This window comes from Indicator indicator, chromosome 21 (assembly GCF_027791375.1).
Source record: "Indicator indicator isolate 239-I01 chromosome 21, UM_Iind_1.1, whole genome shotgun sequence".
Taxonomy (NCBI): Eukaryota; Metazoa; Chordata; class Aves; order Piciformes; family Indicatoridae; genus Indicator; species Indicator indicator.
The window spans coordinates 12943628-12969103 of NC_072030.1; the positions used below are offsets into that span (position 1 = coordinate 12943628).

General features: G+C 47.9%; 1 protein-coding gene across 1 annotated transcript in view; it reads right to left on the reverse strand.

Annotated features, from left to right (window-relative positions):
• Positions 1-9326, reverse strand: part of PLCB2 (phospholipase C beta 2) — a 45858-nt gene extending 36532 nt beyond the window's left edge. Inside the window, exons 1-3 of the mRNA XM_054390584.1 lie at positions 8932-9326; positions 6401-6478; positions 4175-4243 (exon numbers count right to left, since the gene is read on the reverse strand). Coding sequence (XP_054246559.1) covers positions 4175-4243; positions 6401-6478; positions 8932-9015 — 231 coding nt within the window. The 5' untranslated portion in view covers positions 9016-9326. The remainder of the gene's footprint in view (positions 1-4174; positions 4244-6400; positions 6479-8931) is intronic.
• Positions 9327-25476: the final 16150 nt, after the last annotated feature.

Sequence of the window (25476 nt, forward strand, 5' to 3'; positions counted from 1 at the left end):
TGGAGAGGTTACAAAGAAAAACCCCAAACCTCTTTCTTAGCAGCAGGAGGAAAGTGCTACTGAAAGCAGGTAACTCCCAAAATCCACAACACAACACCTGTTAGCAGAGACTCACTTAGGTCACGTTCCACCCTCGTGCAGCTCAAAGCCCAGCCAGAAGGGTGTGGGACCTTGCAGGAGAAGGCAACAGCAGATGTCCTCAAAGCATTGGCCAGCCTTGGGAATGTCTTCACTGAGAAAACCAGACCATGAGCTTTGCCTCACAGAGGTCGTGGGTTTGCCATGGTGCTACTTGCCAGGAAGGAAAGGGGATTTGATTTGTTATGGGCACTATGCAAAGGCCCTCCAGCAGCTGTGATCTTGTTCTCCTCATCTTAATATCCATCAGCTTCTTCTCCTCCACTTTTAGGCAATAAAACACATAACTGTTGGTGTTAACTTCAACAGTTACATCCCACAACCATTCCAAGCCATTATTTCGTAACAGGGAGCCAACATCCTTTTTCATTCTGTCACCCTTCACCTCCAACAGACCTTGGTTTGCCTTGTCACACCAGTTTTTCCTCTGTATTGATACCTTTGAGCAATGATGCACCAGGTTCATGCTTAGAAATTGTCACTGCTGTCTGCATTCCTTTGAGGAAATTCTGGTCTAGGACAGCCAACTGAATACACAGCTCAGTCCTGCAGAAGCATGGCAGATAGTACAGCCAAAAGACACTTCCAGGGCTGGATGGCTCTCCCACCCATCTTGGTTCAATGGCCACGTCTGTGCCCACACAAGACCTTCCACCCATCATTCCATAAGAGAAAGGTGGGTAAGGAGCCAGCCTGGTGCATTTTACTATGTCTTGTCAAAGAAATGCCAAACAATTCCTTGAACTGAAAAGAGGATTCATTGAAAATGGGTCTGTGTGAAATGCAGAATTCAGAAAGCCCTCAGGATTTTCCCAGCAGAGGTTGTCATCAAGCACATCACTTCTGCCTGTTCAGAATACTTAATACCTCTTTCTTTGAGAGGAATGAGCTGTAGCCAACTTCCAGACTGTACAATGCTGTCTGTGGGCTGCTACAATGGCTACAAGACAGCTCCACCAGGTCAGACCAGAGATCCATTCCTATGCCTGGAGAAGGCTGTAACAGCAGAGCAAAGGCAATGACACTTCCCTGACACATCTCTGCAGCTTCCAAAAATTTCTGATTCAGCAGATTCCTAAGTCAGAGGTGTTATCATAGGATCACAGAATGGTTTGGGCTGGAGGGGACCTTAAAGATCATTTAGTGCCAACCCCCCTGCCTATCATAGGCAGGGACACCTTTCACAAGACAGCAGTGCTCCATGCCTCATCCAGCCTGGCCTTGAACACCTCCAGGGAGGGAGAATCCACAACCTCCTTAGGCAACCTGTTCCACCCTTACTGCAAAGAATTTCTTCCTAATCTCCAACCTAAATCCCCCTTCTGAAAGCATTCACCCCTGGTCCTATCACTGCAAGCCCTTATATCACATTTAATAACACTCAGAGGGCATATCCTTCTAGTTCTGACTTTTCCTAGCTGGTGCAGGAAGACATCCCACAGTACATGGAGATGACATGCAAAGCAGCAGCACCTCCTCCTGTGTGTGCTGGACCTGCTGCTGGAAAATTCCACTTGACTTCTAGTTCTCCCAATGGAAGAAACACTGCAAAACTGCTTCATGCTCACCTTCTCCAGAGTCATCTCCTCATTTCACAGCACTCCATGATACTCCTCCACATCCCCCTCATCTTTTTTTTTTTTTTCCAGACTACAGTCCCATGCTCTTCCTACAGCAGCCATTTCATTCTTTTATTCATCTTGCTGCACTCCTCTACCTTTTCCAGTTGTCTCATCCAGGTTCAGGATGAGTGCACTCAGGGTGTGCTCAGTAGCACCATCTCCTCTTTCTTTTCATACAATTCCTAACTTGGAACTTTGTTTTTGAGCACATGCCTCTGAACACTGCCTTGATATTTTACCACACCCTCATGATCTTGTTTCTGAGCAGCAACAGCAAACTCAGAGCCTGTTCATTACAGATTAGAATCAAAGGGTTTTTTTTTTGTGTGCCTTGTCTGATTGTTATCTGTACTAAATTTTATCACTTATTAGATCATGCAATCAGCAACTCGAGGCCTTTCTACACAAAAGCCCTCATTTTGTTACCTCAAGTAACTTGGTACCACTGGCAAATTTTATCTTCTCTCTGTGCCCCTCTTTTGCAGTCACAGATGAGCACACAGGGTTTCAAAGCCTGGGCACTGATTCTCCTGGCTAGCTCTCTCAAGACACCTTTTTCTCCTCTTTCTTCCCCCCCTTCTTGTTTGAGACAGTTTTGGACTTCTTGAAAACTCAAATCATATAATCACAGAATGCATCATGTTGTAAACGACCCTCAAAGGTCATCTTGTCCAAGCCCCCTGCAGTCAGCAGAGACATCTCCAACCAGAGCAGGCTGCTCAGGCCCCCAGCAATCTTGACCATGAATGTCTCCAGAGATGGGGCCTCTACCACATCTCTGGGCAACCTGTTCCAGTATTTCACCACCTTCATAGTAAAGAACTTCCTCCTAATGCCCAACCTAAATCTCCCCTGCTCCGGTTTCAACCCAGATGTTTCATTCTAGTGAATTTCCAAGAAAGGCAGTTTCTCAGAAGGAATGGTGCAAGATGGGCACTGTTCTTGAGGTCTGCTGGGTTTTTAGCAGCCAGCTCATTGTGGTCTTTAGGGAATCACCAGGCTCAGGGAGCTCTGAAGAGCAGCATCAAGAAAACAGCCTCACCAGTTATGCAAAGAAGCTGCTCGAGTCTCTTGGATTGCAAAACCTTCCCCTTTTGCAGCAGGCTGAGAATCACCTCTGTTATTATCTCTACTCCTTTGTTTCCTTTTCACCGTCAAGCTTTCTTTCAGTTTTCTGCTTGCCTCCTCCATACATGGAGAAGTTAAAAACAAACAAAAAAGCAGAGCCAGAAAAAAAAAGTCCTAACAAGGACAATTTTGCTCCAGGAAGCTTGAATTATATCTGAAACCCAGAACAAAGCCATACTTGTGTGCTGCCCTTAGCCTGCCACCCTGCAAGCAGAGAATTTACAATTCTTTGGGGGAAAAAAATAGAAGAAACTATTTATTTTTTCCCTGGAACTACATTTTCTTCCCTTTAAAGGGAAAAAACTCCACCAGTGTGTTGGAATCTCACTGTAACTACAGGTTTGTAGCTGCCTTGACCCAGTCTCTGCATCCTTGCAAAAGGAAAGCTCTGGTGACTCAGAGAAGAATCACAAGTCATCAAATGTTGGAACAGATGATCCTTGGGGTCCCTTTCAACTTGGCATTCTGTGACTCTGTGATGTCTCCTGTAGGACTTCCCTGTGTAGCTCATGGAATGTAAAGGCCAGGTCAAGATTAAAGCTGGTGAGAGAGAACCCAGCTGCTGAGCACAACTCAAACAGGCTCCTTTGCCAAGCAATTGGAGGGGAATTGTTCCCCTGGCTTTCAGGCATATTCTTTCTAACAAGCTCATATACCCTAGCCTGGAGGTATCTTTGTTTTGGGTGCACAGAGGAACCCCAGGGAGTTCAGAAATTACATAAAAGATAACTTTTCTATATCATTGTGAGGTAAGGAGATAAGTACCAGCAGCAGCAGCTGAGGGACCTGGAGAAAAGGAGGCTGAGGGAAGACTGTCTGACTCTCTACAACTCCCTGAAAGGAGGTTGGAGCCAGGTAGAGGTTGGTCTCTTCTCTCAAAGATAGAAACCACAGGACAAGAGGAAACAGCCTCACGTTGCACCAGGGGAGGTTTAGGTTGGACATGAGGAACAATTTCTTCATTTTGAGGGTTGTCATGGCCTGTCCCAGGCTGCCCAGGGCAGTGGTGGAGTTCCCATCCCTGGAGGGGTTTCAAAGCAATGTAGATGTGGTGCTGAGGGCCATGGTTTAGTGGTGACCTGGCAGTGCTGGGGGAAGGGTTGAACTCCATGATCTTAAAAGTCTCTTCCAGCCTAAACGATTCTGTGACTGAGGCAAGGTCCTCTCCACCTTGTAACAGAAAGCCAGGATAAGCTGCCTCAGCTGATGCCAAAGCCCCAGGCAGCCCTGCATTTCCCATCTGAACAACCAATCCAAGTTCAGCAGCAATGAAGCCATGCACTCACCTTGGGGATTTTGGCAAATCGCCCTGCACGGGTATCTCGGATGCTGGTTATATCCAACATTTCCATTTCCTACAACAGAACAAGGACAAGGAAGGTGAGGAAAGGCAAAGGACCCATTGCAGAGCCCCCAGAAGCTGCAAAGCAGGTCTCAGCCAGCACCCTTGACTTGGAAAGAAGTCTCCCACCAGGAACAAGGCAGGCAGGGAAAAATCAGGAAGAAGGACATCAGACTGTTGGAGAGGATCCAGGGGAGGCCACAAAGCTGATTAGAGGGCTTCAGCACCTCTCCTATGGGGACAGGCTGGGAGAGTTGGGGATGCCCAGCTTGGAGAAGAGAAGGCTCTGGGGAGACCTTAGAGCAGCCTTCCAGTACCTGAATGCAGTTACAAGAAAGGATGAGGGGTGATGGCTTTGAGCTGGAAGAGGGCAGATGTAGACCAGAGATTAGGAAGTGAGGGTGGTAAGACACCGGAACAGATTGTTCTGGAAGGTTGTGGATGTCCTGTGTTTAAAACCAGGTTGGATGGGGGCTTGAGCAACCTGGTCTAGTGGAAGGTGTCCCTCCCCATGGCAGGGACATTGGAAAGAGATGATCTTTAAGGTCCGTTCCAACCCAAACCCTTCTATGATTCTCTGTGTCCAGCTGGCCAGTGCTGAGGTGGTGGTGGTGGTGGTGGTCTGCAGTACTGCCCTCTTCACAGTGAGGCCAGAGGCTTGGTGGGGTTACTGTGAGAGGGAGTGTGGAACTTGCACACAGGTTTATGTGAAGAAACTCTACCCCAGTTACAAGTCCATGGTGTTAGCACAACTCACTCCATGGTATCAACACAACCCAGTCATGTTCTCCACCTGTCCTTTGCCTGCACACATTCAACACTGAGCAGCTGAGCTGGAAGAGAGGCAGGACCACCTCTTCTCCAGGTCACTGCCAACAGACCTGCTCTGAAGCAATTCCCATGGAGGATAAACCACAACCTTCCCCACACAGCCTACCCCATGTCCTCACTACTGTTGTCATGTTTATTTTGTTTGTTCTTTTAATAACCAACCTGAATTTCCTTCCTCTGTTACTATTTTCTCTGCTCACCATGGTTCTGGAGAACAAATTATACTTGTTGCAGCAGATAATGCTCTTTTCCAAGATCACAACAAGGAACAATGTGGATACCATACCTTCTGGCTGGATCTCTATTTTATTGTCAAGCAGGGTGGAAATTTTACTCCTAAGCCCTCATGTAACAGCAGGGCAGTTTTTTATTTCCTTGCTGTTCATGACATGAGGAGCTGGCCAAAGAAGCCACATGAATTCAACAGATAAACTACTGACCATATCTCACAAAGCTTTGGTTGCTGTGCTCATGCCAGCCTTCACAGGACCTCCTCAAGCCTGCCCCACTCCCTCTGACAGCCAGGATTTACCCACCACCCTTGCTAGCTCACACACCCTGCACCTCAGAGCACAGGGAATATGCCCCCCAAGTGCTTCCCCAAGAGTGTAAATCAGGCTGCTGAACTCCCACAGCAAAAATCCTACTGCCAGGAGTAGACCTTGAAAGAAGAATGAGAGTGCCAGGCCTGGCTGAAAGGAGAGCACATCTTCTAGAGGGATGTGACAGTGCCCAGCCTCAGGACACCGTGTTCTGGGAGGACATGGCTGTGTGGCAGTGCTTTGCCCCACTGGCACTAGGGCACACTTTTCTGAGAGTCATAGAATTGTTTGGGTTGGAAGAGGCCTTTGAGTCCAACCTAAGACCACCATGGCCATTAAACCATGTCCCCACCTGCCATGTCCACACGTTTCTTGAACACCTCCAATGATGGTGAAGAGCTCCCCAAAACACTTCATGTCTCCTGGCCAGGGCACTGTGCTGGACTGGCTCTTTATCTACCATGTCTCTTCAGCATGTAGGTCACAAAGAGGAAGTAGCTGCACCACAGCCTTGCTCTGGAAAGCAGAAGTACACCCAGCCTTCCACCTCCAGTCAGCCAGACCTCTCCACTCCTTGTGGCTTTTCCCCAGCAAGGAACTGAATTTTCTGTCCTCCATTTGTTGCCCCTCACTCTCCTCCAGCAACCAGTACCTTGTGGTTTCCCTCTGGCAGTGTGCATACCTCCCTGGCCAGAGAGGAGCCCAACTCCCTCTCCAGACTTGAGGTCTCCACATCCTTATGGTCACTACTTTTTTATTCTTATTTGGAGACCAAGTTGTGAAGTCCTAGCACTTACCTTGCTCTGATAGGTCCAGTACAAGTAAAAGCCCTTTGGATCCACTCGAAGGATCACTGGAGAAGCACTTGCTGTTTCCTGACAAAACCAGAAGAGAGGAAGTTAGCACCTTATGTGACTTGGAGAACCCATTATGGGATGTAAGGTTCCCAGTTCAAATATAGATCCAGGTGGGTGAATCATCTTCTGTGATTTATGGAACTGAACCAGATGATTTTAGAACATCTCCAGGGTAACAGTGTGAAGCTATGGGAGCTGAGCTCTGCTGAAGGTCAAGTCTCACCTAACACTATGCTTTTAGCTGGAATGGCTCTCTTGGAGCTTCCTATGCAGTGGACCTAGAGAAGGAAGCACCTCTAGGCACAGTTAATGGTTTCATTTGGACTGCTTTCCCTCCAAGGCACTCACTTCATTCTACAAGCTCCAGAAAGAAGCCTGGGCCAAAGAGAGACAGCATTCATCCATGGCATCTCCCAATCCATGTCATTTACCATCTAGGTGCTCATCATCTAGGAGCTCTAGGTGCTCTCCTTACAGAGAGCAGGTCTAGTCAGCAAGACGTTGAGTAGAGGTCCACCTGCTACAGCAGATGAATCTGCTTTAGGGGGTGATTCTTAAACTCCATGGACTAGCTCTACACAGACTATAAACTTAACCACAGGCACAAAAATCTGATTAAATTATTCAGGGATGGTCCTGAACCCCATCCAACAAGATCTTCCAGATCAGAACTAAGGTGGACAAGTTGGACAAATTTGGCCTCAAGCTGCACCAGGGGATGTTTAGGTTGGAAATCAGGAAAATTTCTTTGCTGAAAGAGGTCAGGCATTGGAACAGGCTGCCCAGGGAGGTGGTGGAGCCACTGCCTCTGGAGGTTTTAAAAAAACAAGTAGATGTGGCACTTCAGGACATGGTCTGGTGGTCATGGAAGTGTTGGGCAGGAGGTTGGACTTGATGATTGTAGAGGTCTTTTCCAACTTTAATGATTCTATGATTATTATTCTCAGAAACCAAATCCCTGTTCAAAGAAGCCACAAGTCCTCCACTGAAAAGGAAGGGAAGGTTGTGCTGTCAACCACACCCTGCTGTCATCCTCTGGTTTATGCACAGCTCATGGAATAACTGCCCAGTGATATTCCAACCTGTGTTCCTCAGCATCCACCCTTTTTATCCATCATCCTTTCCTAGTACAATGCTTCCTTATTCCTCAGTGCTGCTGCACCATCCCTGCTTATCACAGAATCACAGAATGGTTTGGGTTGGAAGAGACCTTAAAGATCACCTTGTTCCAACCCTCCTGCCATGGGTAGGGACACCTCTCACTAACCCAGGTTGCCTAAGGTCCCATCCAGCCTGGCTTTGAACACCTCTAGGGAGGGGGCATCCACAACCTCCCTGGGCAACCTGTACCAGTGTCTCACCACCCTCACTGTAAAGAATTTCTTCCTAATCTCCATTCTGTATCTCCCCTCTTCCAGCTTAAAACCATCACCCTATCACCTTGTAAAAAGTCCCTCCCCAGCTGCACACAAGTGATCAGCCACCCCCACACACACTGCCTCAAACTCTGCTCCAGCTCTACACCCACAACAGCTGCTGAAGGCTCCTTCTAATGCATCTCATCTGCAATACCACATCAAATGTTTCCCTCAGAGCTTGGTGAACAATCATAACGTGGCCTGCCCCTGTTTTATCAACATTCATGCTCAACAGCAGACAATTCATGCTGCAGACAAAATGAATTGGCAGCTGCTGTCCCCTTGCTCGGGGAGGTGGACATTGGGGTAAATCCTCTTTTGCGGCCTTACTCAGTGAGAAACGGAACTATTACATCCAAATCAATATCTCCTCTTCTGCTGTTCCACACATTCTGCCTCTCACAACAAAAGACAGAGACTGCAAAGTGAGTGTTTTGAGGACACTGAGCTGGAGAGAAGCAGCTTTCTGCAGCACGCTCCAGGCTGCAGCACTGGTCAAGCACAGGCTCTGCACTGCTGGAATGCTGCATGGGTTGGAGCTCACAGACCCTCAAGTTGGGCAGATGTGGAGGACATGGCTCACCCTCAGTCCACTCCAGCAACAGGGCCAGGAGAGGAAACAACTTGGAGCGTGATCTCCACTGTCTGCAAAGTGGAGAGAGTCTGCTCAGATCTGGAGTGCATTCCACCCTGCAGGCCCCTCAAGTCCAAGTGCAGTGGGTGCCCCTCACCCCAAGGAGACTCCCAGCAGTGAGCACCTTCCCAAGGGCTGATTCACATAGACAGGACCCTGGGGTCCTACACAGCCCCAGCGACTCCATTTGCTTCATCCTCCACAGCAACAAGCAGCGCAGAGGCTAACCCACCAACTCCCAACACCTACATCCTTTGCTTTTAGCCCTCAGCTCTCCTGTTCTTCTCCACCCAGACATCTCTGCTCTCACTGTCCCATTTGCTCACCACGTACACGCTCCCAGTCTCCCCACAAGATGGTATCTGCCCAGCCACCTCCCATAGAACCCAGCAAAGCAAAGCCCCTGGTGCTCTACTCACATCATCCCACTTGATGAAGCGCTCGCCCTTGGACAGATAATCCTTCACCTCTGGGGGCTGCAGGACCGGGGTAAGCACCGACATTGTCCCACAGATGTGCTCCTCGGCTACCAGACGCAACAGCAGCTGCACAGTTTGCTCCTCCTTAGCCCCCTCTGCTCTATCTCTGCCTCTCACATGGCAGGGCTGACTGCCACAGCCACTGTTGGCATCAGAAAGCAAACAGGCTCTTCTGTCCCAGCCAAGTTTAGGAGGGGCAGGGGCAGGCAGGCGAGGAGCGAGGAATCTGCATTGTAAATCAACAGCTCCCAGAGCAGGCACGCGGAGCTCAGCCCAAGGTCACCTCCAGGACAAGCCCACGATGGGTGAGATGCCTGAGCTCAGCGCAGGGTCACCTTGAGGAAGCCCACGATGGGTTGAGATGCCTGGGTGGGCAGCACAGCCACACACCACCTCTCCAGGAGGGACCTTCTGGGAGCCGTGCAGGGTTCAGAGCACTTCCGCAGCTGAACTTCCTTAAATGTTCTCTTTGACAAAGTGCAGGCATTGCCAGCCCACACTTCAACTGCTTCAGCAGATGTGGTCAGCAAGCAGCTCAGGCTCTGGCTACAAGCAGACTGCCCCCTTCATGTGACAGCTTCACACCACCTCAAACTTACTCCTTGCTCCACACAGGCTCCATGGCTGGGGCCACTCGCTGCACTGTCCAACCTTGAACATTTTTCCTTTCCAATATAGGTTTTCTGGATTCATAGAATCAGACATTCACAGAATGGTCCACTAGCCCAGGTTGCTCAAGGCCTCAGCCAACATGGCCTTGAACACCTCCAGGGAGGGGGCATCCACAACCTCCCTGGGCAACCCATTCCATCACCACCCTCACTGTAAAGAATTTCTTCCTAATCTCCACTCTAAATCTCCTCTCTTCCAGCTCAAAGCCATTGCCCCTCATCCTATCACTACAAGCCCTTCTCAAAAGTCCCTCCCCAGCTGTCCTGTAGCCCCCCTCAGGTTCTGGAAGGCTTCTCTAAGGTCTCCCTGGAGCCTTCTCTTCTCCAGGTTGAACAAACCCAACTCTCCCAACCTCTCCCCATAGGAAAGGTGTTCCAGCCCTCTGTTCATCTTTGTGGCCTCCTTCAGACCTGCCACCATCCTTGTGGCATAAAGACAGTCACTGAAGCTGGAGCTCACTCATGCATAACCCAGTCCTTCCAGTTCCCTCCTAGTTTCCTTCCAGTACCCTCCCAGTTCCCTCTCAGTCCCTCCCAGTTTCTTCCCAGTCTGTCCCAGTTCTGTCCCAGTGCCTTGCTGGAAGGAAACTGGGAGGGACTGGAAGGGAACTGGGAGGAGGCTGTTACTCTGTAGTTTGGTAATACTGATAGCTACAGCTAGTGCTAAGATAAACTAATGATAACATAAGGCTTTGTTTCTAAAGCCAGAGCTACCTGCTGGAGGAATGAACATTTTTCTGACAGGCATTGAAGTAATATTTTTCTGCAGGTATTACACAGGGCTCCTCAGATACTCAGAATGCCCAGCTGCAGTGCATGGCTAATGTCACAGGGCTCCTCAGATACTCAGAATGCCCAGCTGCACTGCATGGCTAATGTCACAGGGCTCCTCAGATACTCAGAATGCCCAGCTGCAATGCATGGCTAATGTCACAGGGCTCCTCAGATACTCAGAATGCCCAGCTGCAGTGCATGGCTAATGTCACAGGGCTCCTCAGATACTCCAAAGACCCAGCTGCAGTGCATGGCTAATGTCACAGGGCTCCTCAGATACTCAGAATGCCCAGCTGCAATGCATGGCTAATGTCACAGGGCTCCTCAGATACTCCAAAGACCCAGCTGCAGTGCATGGCTAATGTCACAGGGCTCCTCAGATACTCCAAAGACCCAGCTGCAGTGCATGGCTAATGTCACAGGGCTCCTCAGATACTCAGAATGCCCAGCTGCAGTGCATGGCTGATGTCACAGGGCTCCTCAGATACTCAGAATGCCCAGCTGCAGTGCATGGCTAATGTCACAGGGCTCCTCAGATACTCAGAATGCCCAGCTGCAGTGCATGGCTAATGTCACAGGGCTCCTCAGATACTCAGAATGCCCAGCTGCAGTGCATGGCTAATGTCACAGGGCTCCTCAGATACTCCAAAGACCCAGCTGCAATGCATGGCTAATGTCACAGGGCTCCTCAGATACTCAGAATGCCCAGCTGCAATGCATGGCTAATGTCACAGGGCTCCTCAGATACTCAGAATGCCCAGCTGCAGTGCATGGCTAATGTCACAGGGCTCCTCAGATACTCCAAAGACCCAGCTGCAGTGCATGGCTAATGTCACAGGGCTCCTCAGATACTCCAAAGACCCAGCTGCAGTGCATGGCTAATGTCACAGGGCTCCTCAGATACTCAGAATGCCCAGCTGCAGTGCATGGCTAATGTCACAGGGCTCCTCAGATACTCAGAATGCCCAGCTGCAATGCATGGCTAATGTCACAGGGCTCCTCAGATACTCAGAATGCCCAGCTGCAGTGCATGGCTAATGTCACAGGGCTCCTCAGATACTCAGAATGCCCAGCTGCAGTGCATGGCTAATGTCACAGGGCTCCTCAGATACTCAGAATGCCCAGCTGCAATGCATGGCTAATGTCACAGGGCTCCTCAGATACTCAGAATGCCCAGCTGCAGTGCATGGCTAATGTCACAGGGCTCCTCAGATACTCAGAATGCCCAGCTGCAATGCATGGCTAATGTCACAGGGCTCCTCAGATACTCAGAATGCCCAGCTGCAATGCATGGCTAATGTCACAGGGCTCCTCAGATACTCCAAAGACCCAGCTGCAGTGCATGGCTAATGTCACAGGGCTCCTCAGATACTCAGAATGCCCAGCTGCAGTGCATGGCTAATGTCACAGGGCTCCTCAGATACTCCAAAGACCCAGCTGCAATGCATGGCTAATGTCACAGGGCTCCTCAGATACTCAGAATGCCCAGCTGCAGTGCATGGCTAATGTCACAGGGCTCCTCAGATACTCAGAATGCCCAGCTGCAGTGCATGGCTAATGTCACAGGGCTCCTCAGATACTCCAAAGACCCAGCTGCAATGCATGGCTAATGTCACAGGGCTCCTCAGATACTCAGAATGCCCAGCTGCAATGCATGGCTAATGTCACAGGGCTCCTCAGATACTCAGAATGCCCAGCTGCAGTGCATGGCTAATGTCACAGGGCTCCTCAGATACTCCAAAGACCCAGCTGCAGTGCATGGCTAATGTCACAGGGCTCCTCAGATACTCCAAAGACCCAGCTGCAATGCATGGCTAATGTCACAGGGCTCCTCAGATACTCCAAAGACCCAGCTGCAGTGCATGGCTAATGTCACAGGGCTCCTCAGATACTCTGAAGGCCCAGCTGCAGTGCATGGCTAATGTCACAGGGCTCCTCAGATACTCTGAAGGCCCAGCTGCAGTGCATGGCTAATGTCACAGGGCTCCTCAGATACTCTGAAGGCCCAGCTGCAGTGCATGGATAATGTCACAGGGCTCCTCAGATACTCTGAAGGCCCAGCTGCAGTGCATGGCTGATGTTGCCTCATGGCTGCCATCTCCATGGCTGCCTAAGAGTGCCAGGACTCTTACTGGCACTATTTGGCAGAATTAACCTTTGTCTCTCATTTTTTTCCAGTGTCCCTATAAGGACTTGTACTGACACAGGTTCAGAAAGCTGAAACCATCAAAAGGTTTCATTTATTAGAGCAACAGACAGACGAGATTGGTGATTGCCAGTGATAAATGCACTGACTGCAAGGTGATCGTGGGGTAGTAAATCCTGGGGAATATCCAACAGGGTTGGAGATGCAGCTCTGGGCAACAGCTTTCATAGAGAAGAGAGAAAACAGCAAAAGCTCAGCTGTGTGCTGAAGGTGCAAATCCTACCAAGAAGGGTGCACCTGGCTTGGGTGGAGAAAAAGGAGCACAGCCTAGCAGCCATCCCCATCTCAGTCTTTCCTTCCCTGATGCCACATGAGGGCTGGCGACGATGCAGCAGAGGAGCAGGTGAGTGAGGAGTGGGAGCAGCCTCCCGAAAGGGTGCTTGCAGCCCTGAATGTTTGAAATGTCTGAACATGCTTGGAGGGGATTAAAAAACATTAAAAACCATTAAGTATTAGTGTGAGGTGTTCCCACAGAGAAACAGCTCTCTTGTTTATCTAGATATTGAAGAATGGTATTAACTTGTATGGATAAAAAAAGGCTTTGAAATGACCCCCACTGTATCTCCTCTATGATATATAAAGGCTTCTAGAATATGAAAGCGAATCCTAAGTAGAGCCACATAGGGTTTTGAAATATGTGTATAGATAAATTAAAAATAGTGGATTTTCCTTTGTGTGTGTGTTTTTTCTTTTAAATTTGAATAGGAAAAAACCCAAACACTCCAAACAGAGCCCAACTGAGCTGCTCCCCATGCACAAGGCAGGAGAAGCCCTGTAACTGCTCTGTGTTGCTGTTGCTCTTAAGAGGGTCTGCTGGCATCCCAAGCGAGTCTGCGGGTAGCAAAGGACAATTTGAGGACATCTAAAGAGTTCTGGGGACACGTCGAAGCGCCTCGGCGGCCTCTGGAGGGTCTCCTATGCGCTCCCGGGGGCGCCTCAGGAGGGTCGCAAAGGAGTTGGGAGGTGTGTCGCTCTGGTTTTTAGGTCTCTGCGTGGGTCCCCCCCGTATCTGGGGTCTTCAGTGGAATTGTGGGGTCTCAGGTTTGGGGGTCCCGCAAGATTTGGGGGAGGTGGGGTGTATCTCACTCTGGTTTTCGGTGACCCCGCAGGCCCGGGACCCCCAGCCATGCCCCCCGGCATCTAAAGGGGTTCTGGGAGCCTTTGAAGGGGCTTTGGGGGCCTCTAAAAGAGGGGGGGGAGGGGGGGGGGGAGGGGCGGATCTCAAGAGACTGCCGAAAGAGAAAAGGTGATAAGAGCCGAAGCCAGCCCGGAAACAGCCGAAGGCCTCCGATCTCTTGTTCGCGAACCTCTGCCGCTTACGTAATGACGTAGGACGTCCAGTTGTCGGTCTGGATCCTCGTCTCTATGCGGAGGTCCGCTCTACGCTCCCGTCTCTGCACTCGGTCCTCCACGGTATCTCCTCCCATTACGCCATGATGTAAGCACGTCTCTCGGTCGCTCTGGCCGCTTCTCTCCATGTGCGCCGTCGCTCTGCGACTCATCCCTATCGTCTGTCCTCCGGGCTGGTTCAGCCCCTCACTCAATGGTGTAATCACGCCGCGGTGCCACTCTGTGCTTTAGTCTCTATGGTCGCGCTTCCTGACCGTGCTCCGGGCCCGCGCTTGCTTTGCTGCCTTGCCGAGCCCCCGCCAGCGGGTGAGGGGCTGTCGGCTGGTGTTCGAGGGTTTTTGGGGGCTTTGAATAGAAAGAGAAGGGCCTGGGAAGGCCATAAGGGCCTGGGGGAGGGACGGCCGCAGAACGTCTCAGCGCTCCTCTGGGGCCCCTCAACCCATTTAGGCCCCGGCGGAGGCCCGGGAAACCCCTGCCCTGGGGGCGGAGGGTGGAAGGGTAGGGCGGTATTGGCATCCTGTGAGGCTGGGGTGTCCCTATAGTGCTGGGGGGGCGGGGGGTCTCCACGGTTGGAGGTGCTGCCTTTAGTGTCCCAGAACGATTAGAGGGAGCGTCTGGGGCTATCAAAAGGGGTTTAGGGGGCATCTAAAACAGTCGGGGGGGCATCTAAGGGAGGTCTGTGAGCATCTAGAAGGGGTCTAGGGGCACCAAAAGGGAGTTTTGGGGTATCTCAGGGGGCCCTGGAGCATCAGGATTTTCCCTTGAGGGTTCCTAGGGGATCTCTGGAGGGTCCCGAAGGAGTTGGTGGGGCAAAGGCACTGAGACAAGCACTTTTATTCCTGGGCAGTGTGAAGGATCAATAAATGCTTAAATTTGTACCCCACCAAAGAAACGAGAGGCCACACAGAGCCTAACAGCATCAGAGCCTCCAACATATGTTACTTATGGCAAAATTCACTTGCTTAACGGCACACAAACACTTGTGTTTGAAAAAATACATCTGTCCAAACCCTGTCATACATTTTGTTCTATGGGACTCACCTAGTCAGCAGACAAAAGCACTGACGTCTGCTCCCCAAGATGCTGAGATCTAAGAGACTGCTAAAGGAGATCCATCCATTAGGTACCTGCCAGATTTTGTACTGGGATGATGGGTTTTAAACCACAAGATGGCATTACATGCCCACACTCACTTTTTGTTACAGAAATTATGACAGTCACACAAACTTAGAAGTGACTGAAACACTGTTCACAGATTGCATCAGGTTGGAAGGGACCCTCAAAGGTCATCTTGTTCAACCCCCTCCCTGCAGTCAGCAGGGGCACCTCCAACTAGATCAGGCTGCCCAGAGCCACATCAAGTCTGATCTTCAATGTCACCAGGGACAGAGCCTCAACCACATCCCTGGACACCCTCTTCCAGTATTTTACCACTCTAATTGTAAAGAATTTCCTCCTTATGTCCAACCTAAATCTACCCTGCTCCAGACCCTGGAGGGGCATCATTTGCCCCCTGTCTCCATCTGGACACTGAACCATAGAGCTCCATCCTTTGTATGCAATCGTCCAGACAATTCCTTATCCACTGGACAGGTCACCCATCAAATCACTATTTCTCCAGCTTAGAGAGAAGGATGTTTTGGGGGACAGAGTCAAAGGCTTTATAAAGTCCAGATAGATGACATCCATAGGTCATCCCCTGTCCACTGATGTAGTCACTCCATTGTAGAAAGCTACTAGGTTGGTCACACAGGACATGCCCTTGGTGAAGCTATGCTGGCTGTCTCAAATCACCTTCCCTGTCCTCCACCTGCTTTAGCATAGCTTCCAAGAGGATCTGTTCCATGATCTTCCCAGGCACCGAGGTGAGGATGACAGGTCTGTAATTTCCAGGATCCTGGTTTTTTCCCTTTTTAAAGCTGGGTGCAATATTTCCCTTCTTCCAGTCTCCAGGGACTTCACCTGACTGCCAGGACTTTTCAAATATTTTGGAGAGTAGTTCTGCAACTACATCAGCCAATTCCTTCAGATCTCTGGGATGCATTTCATCAGGTCCCATAGATTCATGTATGTTGAGGTTCCCCAGGTGATCCTGAACTTGATCTTCCCTTACAGTGGGAGGGGCTTTACCTCGCTGGTCTGCACCTAATGGTCCATCAGCTCAGGACAGGGATGGAGCAAAACTGCCAGTGAAAGCTTGAGGCAAAAATGTTTTTGAGTACCTCAGCCTTCTCCTCATCTGTGGACACCAGCTCTCCATTCTCACCTATAGAAGCCCTCTTCTTAGCTTCCCTTGCCAGGTTCAGCTCTAGGTGTGCCTTAGCCTCCCTGATCTCATCTCTACACAACCAGGTGTTCCTCTACTCCTCCCAGGTTACCTGCCCTGCTTCCACCGCCTGTGCAGTTCCCTCTTGCTCTTTATTTTCACCAGCAGGTTATTCAGCCATACTGGTCTCTTCCCTGCCTTTCCCAGTTTCTTACAGACAGGGATCAAGAGGTCTTGCACTCTAAGGATAATGCCCTTAAAGATCTGACAGCTCTGCTCTGCTCCCCTGTTCCTGAGGATCCTTTCCCTGGGGGTCGTACTGACTAACTCCTTAAGGAGCTGGAAGTTTGCCTTCCTACAATTCAGAGTCCTGACTCAACTCCCTGTCTGTCTTATGTCCCTTAGAACTGCAAACTCCATCAGTGCATGATGACTGCAGCCCAGGCTCTATATTCCCTGTTCCTTTTTTTACAGAGCTTTCCTGGCCATTTCTCTTGTCCTGTTTTTCAAGTGAAAAGTCTCAGGCGGAGTGGCAAGTTGCAGGGGTAGTATTTTACGTAGTGATTAAGTCGCTAACCTTGAATTTCATCCCAGATTTCAGCACTGAACCTTACAGAATAAATGGATGTTTCAGCAGGCTCCTAAAATTCCAGGAAATGACGTTCTGATAGTCTCTTTAAACCAGATTTTCACTGAGTAACTGTATCTTGAGGCTGGAATGTTTGCAAAAGAACACTTGAGGTGTTCCACGTTGCAGTAGGTACAAAGCCTACGCTGCCAGGCTAATTGCTTCGAGCAGCTGGGGTGGGGAGGGGCCACAATTTCACCCCCCTGTTGCATGCATTCCTTTCAGAAGGGGCACTGTGAGCTGTGCCAGCAGGCAGCTGAGAGTGGGAGCACACCGTGACTGTAGCTGCAGGGCCACCACCTTCAGCACTTAGCGCACACACAGGCAGTCCGTGCCCTGGGGAGGGGGTTGCAGTCCTCATCCCCATTTGTCTGCTAATGGTGCAAACGACTTTATAGGGACAGCGGTGGGGACCTGCACAGTGGGTTTACAGTTCACCAAGGGGGCCTAGAACAATAAATTTAGCACCACTGCTGTCTTCCACAGGGTGTCCTCATCTCTGTGCACTTCCCAGTGCTAGTGGGTAAGAGGCAGTAGTGCTTGGACAGGACTGGGGACGTGTGGGGAGAGCCTGGAGCAGCCTCCAGCTAGTGAAAGTGTGAGATGGTTCTGCCTAGTGCAGGTGGCTCTCGTGGTGATCGTCTTTAAGCAGAACACAAAGCAACTCTGCACTTCATTTGAAAGATTTTGGCTGCTGCTCATCCAAAGGAGCTTTTTGAAAGATTGGAAGCTTCCTCTTGGCTTGACTTTCCTCTGTACCCAAGTTAGCACTGGGACTCACATCAGTTCCAAGGAGAGCAAAGCTAATCCAGTGTCGAATGCTCTTAAAAAAAAAACAACCAAAACCCAACCAAAACAGACCTCTCTCAAAGGGCTGTAAATATCCTCAGGAACCCTGAGCTGTGTCTTCTCCTCTGCTGTGTTTGAATCCCTTGTCCTCAGCTGAGGTCTTCTTACCAGCCACATTTGACTGATGGCTCAGGTAAGTGGTTTCTAGAACAACTGCCTTGTTGCACTGCAGTCCTTGCTCTCTTGTCAGGCATGTTTGTGAGACTCACTTTGATAAAAAGCTGAAATAAATTCAGGGAATCTGGAAATCAAATCGTAACCCAGGATATTCTTTCCAAACCCAGGCCAACAATACAGATCAAAGGTGTCACTGTGCAAGGAATAGCTCCAAACCATAACAATGTGGATGCTGGGAAACAGGGAAGGACAAAGAAGAAGGTAAGTTGCATTTATAAGGTGCCAAAAAGAAAATGTCACTGTCTTTGAAACCAAGAGGCAAGTAGCTAGAAATTCTCCATGCATGACCCCTAGGTCACAACTGCTAAACCTGAGAGATTTAAGTTAGGCATCTAAGTGATGTTTAGGCATCCAGAGAAAGGCTGGGTTGATCTTCTTAAGCTGTGAAGCAGAGATACATCAAAGGCTATTACAGTGCATGTGACAATCGTCACAGGTCCACATGACACTTGTACACCAAACTATCAGGGAGCATTTTACATCTGTAATAACCCAGTGTGCTGACTTGATGGGTCAGCTTCCTATGGGATCACCTGGAGGCAGTTGTTGCAAATTCCCACTGCAGAGGCTGGCTGCCAGCATCCCATTAAGATAATAGTATTTTTAAAGATGAAGATGTTTATAATCCAAGTGTGGTTTGTTTTCTCTTTCACCTTTTTTTTTTTTTTGTCCTGAAAATACAAATAAACTGAAAAATATTTCATGGAAGCTGGCTCATTAGTTTTCAGCCTTTAAAGCACCTGATGGATGCTGAACATAACCCAGGGTTTCAGGGATCATTTCAATGAGCTGTGAAATAAATGTAGTTGTAAAAAAAAAAAAAAAAAAGAAATCTGCTTTATTATGGAAGAAGGATTGTGGCTGCCTCTTGAGTTGCCCTGTTTAAGAGGAATAACAACAATAGATATAAGACTTGAGGTTTGTCCTTGAGATGGCTGCAAATAGAACCAAGGGAATTATTAATCCTAGGGTACAAGCACACTAATTAGTCTTGTTTGAATTGATAGGATCTGTCATTTCTCACTACCTTTGAAAATCTGGTTTCGTTTTGGTGTGAATTTTGTTCACTTTAAGTAGCTGTCATTCTCAGTATACTTTACATCATAATAGGAGGCATGTAAGGATGAAACACTGGACAAAAAAAAAAGGTCTGTATAACATCTGCTTCCATGTCTTAATTTTGATAATAAGAAAGACTACCCAAAAATCTGTGCCTTATGAAATTCAGAGAAGCAAAGGGCACAGTCAGAGTGAACTACAGCACTGTTAATACTGTGTTAAATAAACACAAAACAGCTTCTTCAGCTCTCCTGTAGCCCCTTTCAAATACTGGAAGCCTGCTGTAAGATGTCACCTGGAGCCTTCTCTTCAGGTTGAACAACCCCAACTCTCTCAGCCTGTTTTCATAGCAGAGGTGCTCCAGCCCTCTGATCATCTTTGTGGCCTCTGGGCCCATTCTAACAGTTCCATGTCCTAGAATGATCTCTCAGTGTTCCTCTCTTGCTTTGTTGGGGTGTATTTCCTGGGTTTGTTGGCTTAAGAGCAGTGTTCATTCTGGGTTGAGTCTTGATCCATAATGGTGACTTCTAAAGGATTTGAAGAGGAATACACATTTTTCACTGAATGTGCTGCCTTTATTTTTTTCAGTACTTCTAGTCTAAAAATGTTTGATCATCTTTTGCAGCTAGATGATACTGACCATATACATTAGATCAGATTTTAATCATTAGCTGCTTTCAATTCACCAGCAGTGGATTTGGCTGAGAAGCTGACATTTCATTTTGGTCTTTTGTTGTTGCTCTGGTAGGAGGTTTCTTTCTTGGTTTTTTTGTTTTTACAGTCTGCTAATACTTTTCTCTTTAGTGCTGTTATTCAGACATTTCCCTGAAGTCTGAAAATAGGTTTCGAGCTATGGAAGGTTGAGATATGTTAATTTTCTGCCTGTGTGGCAGATTCCAGAGGCTTTTCATTGTCATCTTCCACACTTAAGTCTTCGCTCCTTTTCCTGCTTACCAGCCATGGGGATTGTAACCAATCTATCCTATCACAAGAGGCCCCATTGTACTTGGAAGTTAACTGCCAAGTATTTTCTTGTGGATTGGAAATAGACTTTGATCTGTGCTCCTGTATTTTAATATATTTGAACAAGGAGGTTTTTGTTGTGATCCAGTTTTTATCCCATGGCATCCACCCAGCATTTTTAATTTCGTTTACCTCTTTTGTCAACCTCTGATACATCTCTGATTCATCCTTTTATTGAGCTCTGATGGATCCTGTACCTCATAATCCTGGCATCAATCCCTGTTTTACTGAATCATACAGACTATTCCTATATTTCTTTCAGGACCAGTTGCGGAGATGCACTGTGGATGTTATACAGCACTGTGAGACTTCCATGACAGATGATGTGTCACAGGTATGGCTTGCCAATGGTGTAGGTGGGAAAAAAGGGAGTTGCTCATTATCTACCCATTGCTTACAGCATGTTTTGTCCTGAGTGGAATAACAAATTGGCCTGTGCCAGTGGTCTCTCTGTTGGAAAAATATTCTTGGGTTATATGATAGGAACTATCCCTGTGTCATAACTGCAATTAGGGATATAAGAAAGAGGATGGTGTTATGTTTATTAAGACTATGGCATTGAGTAAGGTGGTACTCAGCTATCTGTGCATGTACTGAACTGACAAGGAATTTGAGCTTTATGATGTGATTATTTCCCTGCTGTCTTAGAGCAGCTTGACACTCCTGGGTTCTGTCAGTAGCAGTGAGCAGGATCATGAAAGCAGAATGTATGTGAAAGAGAGCATGTGACTGCATTAAACACAGCAGGATGCATGTGCTGCCTAGCAAGAAATGGCTCTGACAAGCATCATAAATCTTGGAATTAAGTTGGAAAAGACCATCAAATCCAACCATAAACCCAGCACTGCCAGGTCACCACTAAATCATGTCCCTCAGCACCACATCTCCACAGCTTTGAAACCCATCTGTGGATGAGGACTCCACCACTGCCCTGGACAGCCTATTCCAGGGCTTGAAAACTCATTTGGGGAAGAAATTGCTCCTAATGTCCACCCTGAACCTCTCCTGGCTCAAGGTGTGTATATGTCTGCTGGGAATGTTCTCTGGGCAGATCAGAAAAAAGCAGTGCTGCCTGGACACAATCCCCATTCCACCCAGACTCCCTATGGAAACAACATCAACAACATGCTGGAATGCAGTCTGTATAAATTCTGTGACATCATCTTGGGGAAGAGGTAGTCATCACACTGTCTTTTCCTACTGGTGCTCTCATATGCATTTCCTTTCCAACTCCTTTCTGAGGTTCCTAATAGCAGAAGACGTAACCCCAGGGGTCTGTCACCCTAGGCCATGCGTGGCACCCTAGCAAGGGCAGGATGGGGAACACTCCAGGCATTACAGAGTACATGGTCAGCACTACTGACCTTTAGGTGTAGGACAGAAACAGGACAGCTCAACAGAAACATCCCTCCTCTCATTCGCCTTCAGCATAGGATTTCTGACTGGAATATTGTGTACATAGTGAGAGATGCTCACACAGCACAGGGGATGCTGGTTTGCTTCTTTTACAAATGCAAGGTAGCTGCACACCCAAGAGTTAGCCAGAAGTGAGCACAGGAGGCCTGGTAGGACACTGGTAGAAACAATTCTTTGAGAGTGGAGAGTGTAGCGTGGACCAGCTCTCCAGCATATAGGAATGTCCCTGCTAATCCTCTGAAAGGAGTACTCCAAGCCAAAGAGGCTTCACAACATTTTTGATTTATTCCTCCTTGAGGGCAGGTTAGAAAAATACAGCAGCAAAGTTCCACTGCCACACTGCATTTCCCATAATATGCATCAGCTTGATTCTTACCTTCACTCTGTTTCCCCTTCCATGTTTCAATTGTTTGGGTTGGTTTGGGTTTTGTATTGGTTTGTTTTGGGGTTTTTTTGGTTGGTTGGTTGGTTGGTTGGTTTGGTTTGGGTTTTTTGGTTTTTTTTCTTTTTGTTTTGGTTTTGTGGGTTTTGTTTGGGGGTTGGGGGGGAATTTGTTTGGTTTCGGTTTTCCTTTTTCTTGCAGTTGCATTTTCTTGCTGAGGAACATATTCATAGTAATGACACCTTGTCATGATTGGCCACCTCACCAGGTGCTGCTGTGGGAACATGACCTGCAAATGAGTGTAAACCAAACCTCCTCCTCCTCCTTCTCCTCCTCCTCATGGAAAATTGCTGGTGTCTTGGAATGGTGAAGCAGGAGCCTGCAACGTGTGCTGTGTCTTTCTTGCCAGTGTGTTGTGAACACACACTCTTGCAGAGGCTTTGTGCTGGGGACAAGGAAAGAAAGCAGATCTCTGTTTCTAGGTTAATAAATAGGAAGTTATTGTCTTCACTGCTTTGTAGTTTTTAAGGTGTTGCACACCTGATGATCACTCTGTGAGGTGAAACACCATGTAGTGATTGTGCCATCTTGTAGGACGTGATCTGTTCAAAGCTCTGCCACGTATGCACAGGTTTTCTGCCTCATCAGTGCTCACATGCACCCTGCCCCCCACATGAGCTGTGTCAAACTGCAGTTGTTCACACAGGAAAGGGAAAGCTGGATTTGATCTTTTCCCTGAGCATTCTTTCTTCTGCAGTTAATTGAATTACTACACATTTGATATCTGAATGGTGGCTGTAGTGAGGTGAGGGTTGGTCTCTTCTCCCTAGTAACAAGTAATAAGACAAGAAGAAATGGCCTCAGGCTGCACCAGGAGAGGTTTAGGTTGGATATTAGTAGAAATTTCTTCACTGACAGGGTTACCAAACACTGGAACAGACTTCCCAGGGAGGTGGTTGAATCCCCATCCCTGGAGGTTTATAAAAGAGGCAGAGTGGGACATGGTTTAGCACCAGCCTTGGCAGAGTTAAAGAATCAAAGAATCATTTTGGTTGGAGAAGACCATTTTAAAGACTTGGGTTTTGCCCTCACATTTCCCTTATCATTTGCCTTCAGTTCTTTTCAGCATCATTTGCCATTGTTTGTAGCATGGTGCTCAGCAAGGACTGATAGGCTCTGGGATATCCACTGTTATAGCAGGGTTAGAGGATAATATTTTATTTGGGTTTCTGACTGTTAAGGATTTTGCATAATGCAACATTTAATTCTAAGTGTCTGATTGGCTGTTATTTCACTGACTCTGTGGTCATGGTGATTGACTGTTGATATGTTATTATCCATGCTGTATTGCTGGCTAATAAGAGAGAGTTGAGGGCACAAATATAGTTTCAGTCCCCACGCGCCAGGAAACGTGACACACATCCGTTGCAACATGTAATTGTTCTATCAAGAGCCTCATGAGACAGGTTAATATTACAGCCAGTGAATGGCTAGAATAGTTAAGTGCCATTTTGGCATGAAGTTCATCCAAATATGCGGTTTTCTGGCACATGGGACTGCAGCAGGTTCCCACGCATACATGAGAGAGCAGTGGAAACGTGGCGTGTGACACCCGGGGAGGAACAGCCCCCTGCACCAGTACAGGTGAGGGACTGAGCTGACTGGCATGAAGTTCATCCAAATATGCGACTTTTCTGGCACATGGGACTGCAGCAGGTTCCCATGCATACATGATAAAGCGGTGGAAACGTGACGTGTGACACCCGGGAAGGAACAGCCCCCTGCACCAGTACAGGTGAGGGACTGCAGAAAAGGACCTAGGACTGATGGGGAACGAATTGCCCACGAGCCAGCAATGTGCTCTCGTAACCAAGACACCAAATGGGCTCCTGGGGTACATGAAGAAGAGTGTGGCCAGCAGATCTACTCTATTATAAAAAGGATTTTAGACCATCAAAACCCGTGCCGCGCCGGGGTCGGCGCGTTGCTATGGACTCCGCGCATGCGTTGTATAGCGGCGCGCTGTATAGCGGCGCGTTGCCGCGAATCCGGCGCCGTGTTACGTATGCGCTACGAAGGCGAAGACGGATGGACACGAATCGAGCCGAAAGGAGCCGAAGTCAGACGAGCCGGACGGAGCCGAGGAGAGCCGGACGAAGTCGAGCATTGCTTGATTTGATTTGATGTTATTTGATTTGATTTAATGTTATTTGGTTTGATATTATTTGACGTTATTTTATATTTCATTTTATATTTTTAAAATATTTTGTAATATTTTAAAATTTTTAAGTTCTATTTTAAATTGTTAGGGTTTTTAAATTTATTTTTAAATTTAATTTTATTTTTCAATTTTAATTTTTTTTAAAAAATACTTTAACTTATTTTTATTTTATTTTAATTTTTTTTAGTTGATTTTGGGGTGTGGAGGAACAGATTATGGACATCTTTAAGAAAACTAACTGTTGGGTGTTGCTTCCTTGCTGACATGGTGTTCAGGCCTTGGCTTTGAAGCTGCCATTGGCTCGTAGGTCTGGCTGTCCTTTTCTGGCTGCAGTAAGGGTTGATTATGATAAATCCCAGATCTTGGATCAGGGCAAGTTTTAATACTGTACAGGACTTGTTTACGTAACAGCTGCCATTCTGCAGGGATGAATCCAGGACTTACAGTACTAAAAGCATTAGCTGCTGCCACTGGAGCTAAAGATCACTTTTCTGGTTGTAGCACCAACACATTTATATCCTTCAGGACAAAAGCTGGAGGAAACTCATGACACACTTAAGAGTGGGTTATGCCTGCATAAGCATTTTCCTCCCACTGTCATGTGAAGGGAGTACCTATACTTGCAGGACCAGAGATGTGGGAACACTGCTGATGCTGCCATTGGCCCACTGCCCACAGCTACTCACACACCACTGTTTACCAGCACACTGGTAAACACATTTCACTCCTGTAGACCCTAACAAAGCATCTGTCAGGTACACCTTCATATCAGCTACACCTTCCCCCTTGCACCATGGACTTTTCTATGTTTTATTCTGAAATATTACAGTGATATTTTCAGCACAGCATCAAACTCTTCTTTCCTCTGCTTGCATATCACAGAACATAATATAATGGGCAAACAAATTCTGTTCATGCATTCAAGTAGTAGCTTCAGTTCATTTTATTGGCACATTAATGACTTATATAAATACTCTCTGTTTATCAGTCTAGAGCCAGAGTGATGATTAGAGGACTGCCATACGAGGAAAGGCTGAGAGAACTGGGTTTGTTCAGTCTTGAGAAGAGAAGGCTTAAGGGAGACCTTATTACCATGGACCAGTACATAAAGGGTGGCTACCAAAAAGATGAAGCCTCCTTTTTACAAGGAGTCCCATGGAAAAGACCAGAAGTAATGGGTACAAGTTACTCCTGGGGAGATTCTGACTGGACTGCAGAAGAAAGTTTTTCTCCATGAGAACAGTTAGATATTGGAATCATCTCCCAAGGGAAGCAGTGCATTCCCCTACATTGGACAGTTTAAAGACTCAGCTTGACAGGGTGCTGGGCCATCTCATTTAAACTCTATTATTACCTAGAAAGGTTGGACCAGATGATCTTTGGGGTCCTTCCCAACCTGGCATTCTGTGATTCACTTAGCAACAGACATATGTCAAAAAAGCTTTCAAAAACATGTACCTTAT